This window comes from Stegastes partitus, unplaced genomic scaffold, assembly GCF_000690725.1.
Source record: "Stegastes partitus isolate 25-593 unplaced genomic scaffold, Stegastes_partitus-1.0.2 Scaffold977, whole genome shotgun sequence".
In the NCBI taxonomy this organism is placed as follows: domain Eukaryota; kingdom Metazoa; phylum Chordata; class Actinopteri; family Pomacentridae; genus Stegastes; species Stegastes partitus.
Window position 1 is genome coordinate 94,893 of NW_007578708.1, and position 5,844 is coordinate 100,736.

At 39.5% G+C, this 5,844-nt stretch overlaps 1 protein-coding gene across 1 annotated transcript; it reads right to left on the reverse strand.

The window, feature by feature from the left end:
* Nucleotides 1-283: 283 nt before the first annotated feature.
* Nucleotides 284-5,602, reverse strand: yipf5 (Yip1 domain family, member 5). Its single transcript, XM_008294606.1, has 6 exons — nucleotides 5,518-5,602; nucleotides 4,402-4,519; nucleotides 3,904-4,076; nucleotides 2,563-2,708; nucleotides 1,726-1,907; nucleotides 284-1,425 (listed from the first exon to the last, which is right to left on the reverse strand). The coding sequence occupies exons 2-6, from the start codon at nucleotides 4,509-4,511 to the stop codon at nucleotides 1,263-1,265; spliced, it is 774 nt and encodes a 257-aa protein (XP_008292828.1). The 5' UTR covers nucleotides 4,512-4,519; nucleotides 5,518-5,602; the 3' UTR covers nucleotides 284-1,262.
* Nucleotides 5,603-5,844: the final 242 nt, after the last annotated feature.

The following is a 5,844-nucleotide window of genomic DNA, read 5'->3' on the forward strand; positions in this document are numbered from 1 at the left end:
TTTAAAGGAACCTAAGAAGCACTAAAAAATAACAATAGTGCGGATCAAAGCATGGAGATTACTTCCTTTGATCTACCAAGCAGATGTTACGAAATCTGTGCCGGTTGTTGAAAGCTGTCATTATGTATCACGCACTCGGTTCTTTCGCTGCTCCCCGGCCTTTCTTCTGCCACACTACAAACGGATCCACGGCCCAAATAAAAAATCGCTGTTTGTCTTTTTATAGAGGCTTCTTACAATTATCACCTTGACCATATAATGTGCCATTTAATCACAAGGCAGATGACCTTCAAAAACAACTTTAATGTGCATGAGAAGACATGAACAACAGATGACACATCAAAGCATACAAAGTGAGCCGTCTCTAAAATAAAGATTTAAGAAATGTAAGGGATTTGAACAAATCTAAACAGACACGTCTGTACCTAGACACACGCAGGATCTCTCAGATTGTTAATTCTCAATATCTCACCGGATTTTGTTTGGTTTTGACAATGAGAACGATGCTTCTGTGCAAACTGTAGTTGTGTCTTCCTGAAAGGCATCAAAAACGCAAATGAATCTCAAATGAATATAATAAAATACATAAAGATTTAGAAGAGCAGCTGTATTCTGTAAAGGTGACTACACAGACAATTGGGTTAATTGCTCCTCAGTCCTGGAGAAAAGAAGGAGACCACCCCTGTTTTTCTCTGCCCTTCTGGGAGGAGAAGTAGAATGAGTTGCTGTAGTCTTGTGCAGAATGAGAGTGGGTGTTTCCCTTAGTCCTGCTGTAGTAGAATCTACAGGTGATACCAGAAGAGGCTCACAACAGCTTTCGCAAAAATCATGACAGGTTTCACTGACTGCAGGGTTGACAATCTTGAAAAATTGAGAATCATTTCCCACCTGTGTCCAAATTAAATAGTCTCCTCTGTTTTTTTTTTTGGTTCTCTTCCCTCCCTTTATGTCCTTAAAATTGTTGGACTAAACTAAACCCTTTCAGGCTCAGCAAAGACCACAGGAGAGTTATTTTTCACCATCAAGCAATTTTGACAGCCCTCGCCTAAAGGATGCATGAAGGGAGCGAGGTGAAGAGAGGTGACATGACAAGCCTTGTTAATAAAAAACCCTTGGTGCCATCTTAAACAGGAGCTCCCATCTTTCTGTAGTAACAGTGTAATTAGCCGAGCATTACACAAATTACACGGCACTAATTAGACTGAAATTACAGAAACGGAGGAGCAGTTACTTTAAACTGTTGTTCAACTTATTTATTTTTTTCAGAAGACAGAGATGAGTGCAAAGACCCCATATAGCAGAGCGCAGGGGTAAGCAACTAACAGCTGCTGCCCATCCATGGCCAACGCCGAGATGAAGATCTTTGAGGCAGAGAAACTGCACCAGCCAATGATTGCTGCTGTTAGTATAACTCCCATCATTCCCCTAAAGAGGACAAGAAGCAAGAAGGAAGTTAGTCTTAAACAGCTATCTGTTTATACGGCAATAAATGATTCAAGAAATGTACATTTATGTATGTGAAACTCCTATACAGTGTTTTACATAAGTTACATAGTGCTACACATACGAATGAAACAACCAAATGATTAGCTTGAGGTTGCACTACACTAATATAATGCTTTAGTACTAGATGGTGTCGAGTCCTGTGGTCTATGGATAAATACAAGTCATTCCTTGCGTCATAAGATATATTAAAAACACAACATTATTTTCCTTTGTACTCACTGTAAAGAAAAGAGGACTCCAAAGCTGGACAGAAGGATCATGGGGAGGAGGCAGTACCCCAGCACGCTGGCCACACAGCCGAAGGACACACCTGTCATACTCATAAGGTTGAGCAGGCAGTACACGCCGAGGCAGCCGATTGCACTGATGCCGTACACGTAACCAAACTGGATTTTACCCGACTGTGGATGGAAAGAAAGTGTTTGAACAGTTACACAACTGCTTCAGCACATTCAGTCTGAAATAAAAGAATGGATACTGCATTAAAGTGTCAAGTTTTAATTTGAGTAGGCTTACTTTAACATAGAAATAACTGTCCGTGTCATTGAACACATAGTGTGCAGTGGATGAAAAGTAAGTGGACACTTAACATTAGTTCATTTACAAATAAGCTTCCACATGGCTCAGAGTAGATTCAGAGTCTCCATTTATACTGAAGTGGAGTTGTCTATCAAAATGATGAGTACAGAGGTGACCACGCAAGATATTAATGAGGCTAAAAAAGCAAAAATTTATCAAAGAGATATCAAAACACTGACATTAATGATTGCACTGAGATGAGGTGGACTGGGAGTGAAGGCCATTCAATCACCTGATTTAATTTGAAGATACAAAGTGCCTGGTGATATCTACAGGTCAAAGATGTCAGGCAGTCATTAACTGCAAAGGATTTGGCATAAAATATTAAATACGATTCCTTTTATGTGTACCTTTCCATGTCCTTTTAAGCGTCTAAGCTTTGGGCGCTGGGGCATTTCCCACACAGCTCTTTCTATATACGTATGTTTTTGCTAATTTAAGTTTTTGTTATTTTACAGAATGAACCAAATGGTTTACCAAGAGAAGTGTTGCTCCAAAGGCCAAACAGAAAACCATAGGGCCAGCCAGGTCTGTCTCATTCATGATGCTTCCGTCTGCTGCTTTCATCGGATGGAGCACTGTCAGAGTCTTCTGCCAGATGTGGTCAAAATTAATTCCTAATTCTAAGAGAAGACAGACAAAGAAAATGCATACACATATACTGAATACTTGAACTGCATATTCCCATACAAAGTTGTAAAGAAAAAGCATAATAACAAGAGGAAAAACAATGCAAATGCATTTCCTAGAAAAAAACAATTCTCCTTTGCATACGCAAGTCACTCAGAGCTTTGTGAGTGAAGACAAAAAGAACAAGCCTCCCTATGGTATAAGTGTGACTTCTCCTCAAAATAGCCTTGAGGTGAGTCTTCACCTTTACCAGTCATGCTCATTTCAGTCTAAGGAGTGTGAATTGGGTTGATCAATATTTCCATGGTGTCAGAGCGTTCACTTCGGCTCAGCTGTCATTCTGTCACAAATCAAATGTCAAGCATCTCCTTCATCTGCTCCGTTTTTTGAAGCTTCAGAATCAAATCACTGGTTTATTTTGAGGCAAAAACAGATCAGCATGTTTTGTTTTTGTTATTAAGCATGCATAACATGGCTACAGGAGGACATGGTAAGGAACATTTAATTTATGAACAAATTAGGGACAAAAACATAGTTTAGATTCATTTCTAATACAACAAAAGACAAACATTGAGAGTGTCAAATACCACTTCAGGTGCAGTGACGCGATTGAGCATTTTTTACAGACATACAGTAGTTATGGCTTAGTTCTTTTAAGTCAGTATACACAACAACACTGAAGAAAGTTCTGAACGTATATTTCCATGTACACTATAATCGTTCTGAAACGGCAAAACGCAATAAATACAAATCTTTTCTTCATGTATGAGATGAAAAATATAATACAAAACTGTGGAAAAGTCAGGTCAGCTAATTATGCAGTCACTTTGGCAGGTACCCAGCCTTTGATTCATAATTCCTTTTTATTTCATTGAAACTCTCCTGGAGCTATAAGATTCTCTGACCCTGCAATTAGCTGCGGTAGGTGACTGAAACTTTAATTGTACACAATTTAAACAGTTCCTAGGATGATGTCCAAGAGGTAGCATGCACTGAAGAACACAAAGCTTTAACATTTTAGGAATTCAACTGCTGCCCTTGTAACAGTGGGTTTAAATTACCCCAAAGGCTGGTAAATAGTACAGCAATTGATTGCTTTCATTAACCGGTTTAGTTCAACAAAGGCATTCAATTACAGTATTATCAAACAGAAAATAGGTCACAGCTTTCAAGGTGTGGTTAACCTACCTTCTAACAGAGGCGGTTCATCATCAAAGCTGCTACTGTACATGGATTGTGATTGGGATGGAGTGTACGTCTGTGCGGGCTGGAAGATTTGTCCTGTATATGGCTGCTGGGGCGGCATCATTCCCGGGGAAGAGTAGCCCATGGGCTGGGAGTAATCGTATTGTCCGTATGGCCTGGGTAACACATGATTCACAGTGATCAACAAGACATGAAATGTGTCCCTTCTGAGATTGCCAAAAAATGGTTAACATGTGCATTTTACTACATGAACACAGCACAGAACAAAACAAAGCACTGCAAACATTCCCCCCCAAATCCAATTTTTAACCTCTAATCACTAACAACAGTTAAAAACATTGTATAGATGTCACACAAAATGAACACAGGCAATAAAAAGCTAGGTATGTCAGCTTTCAGAACCAGAAAGGAGAACAGTGTCACTCCTTGATGTTTCAACAGCTGAGAAAGAGCCATGTAAGAATTGCTTTCTTTACTTACTTATTGTAGGGGTTTTCGGTGTTGCTGTAGCCATAGCCGGCCTGGTTTTGGTCATCTACACTGTAACTAGACTGGTAAAAGTCTGTGTTGAAGTTGTCAAACCCCGACATCTCTCACTCTGAGGGAGACAAACAGAAACACAATTGACCAGCTAGGAAGATTATATTTTTACAATGAGTGTATACATTAGGCTCTCTCCACAGACACAATACACATACACTGGTCATGATTAACTATCTTGTTTATATCATCAGCCTTTGTTTGTTGTCAATATACAATGCAAGAAATGCGAATGCAACAATCAATACTTAAATCATCAGACAAACAATGATTATCAGGCATTACCGCAGATAGCATTGATCACTTTGTCATTTAACCAATGGATCGCATTTCCAAACATATTTGGTTAAATAGGTGGGCTTTGTGTGTGGCTTCCACTGATGTAAAAGTAAGCCTGAGACCACAACAAAGTTTTCAACTGTGTCTAACATTTCGATCAATCATCACTGAGCGAAACTGAGTGTTGCATTACGAATTGTCCATAAAAACAACCCCATAACACAATTTGCAAACTTACGGGCAGTGGCCAAATAATTAGCTTTAATAACACTTAACAGGTAACCACCTAACTAAGTCGCCTCTAAAACCATTTGAATTTCCAGGTACATAATTATTAAGTGAGTGCCGAAGAGAGCGGCTCTATTTATAGCAGTGATTAGCGAGGTTAGAGATAACGTTAGCTATCTTCGTATCATTTTTATGCAGCTATGCTAATGTAGCTAACGTAGTCCGTCTTGAAAACAAAACCAAAGTAAATAAACAATGCACGTTATAAGGTTTTATAACTAAACACTGCGCCGAACACTAAACGTCTTAACAATCACCACCACCTACAAACACAAATAATGTTGTCAAAATGCAGTAGCAGCTTCTACTCAGAGGGAGGCTAACGTACCGTTAACTCTGCAGCTAGTTGCTTAGCTAATGCTAGCTTTAACAGTTATCGAGCTTACACACTTTGCGCATCATGTCAGCGGTGCCTTTAGTATTCCATTAAACTTTCCCCACATAATCCTGACTCTTAAGCCACGTAAGTGTCGCAAAGCAAACTCTTACCTGTGATATTTGACAAATCAACCCAGAGCCCTGCCAACTTGGTTGTGGTTGCTACGTGTCAGGAGAAAGGTAGCGCTTCCGGGGTAAAACACAGCCGACGGGAAGCCGTTAGGGACACAAATGAAATACCGCTTCCAGAAAATGCGGCGCAGTCTGCAGACAAACTGTGGTACTACACATTGGTCTTTAACTGCATGGACCCAGAAGAGTGCTACTGTATGAATTTATAAAATAGCAAATTCATTTATGTGTGTCATAGTACAGTTTAGAGTTTTTATAAGCCCAATTGATGATGAAATTTACAGACCGATGCTAAAAGAAGTCCTC

What these genes read in the sequence shown, in the direction of transcription:
- yipf5 (XM_008294606.1), bottom strand. Translation starts at nt 4,511, where the DNA reads ATGTCGGGGTTTGACAACTTCAACACAGACTTTTACCAGTCTAGTTAC. An exon ending in TGAACCGCCTCTGTTAGAAG is followed by an intron (nt 2,709 to 3,903) that starts GTAGGTTAACCA and finishes GTCTTCTCTTAG; the next exon opens with AATTAGGAATTAATTTTGAC. An exon ending in TTGGAGCAACACTTCTCTTG is followed by an intron (nt 1,908 to 2,562) that starts GTAAACCATTTG and finishes TTCCATCCACAG; the next exon opens with TCGGGTAAAATCCAGTTTGG.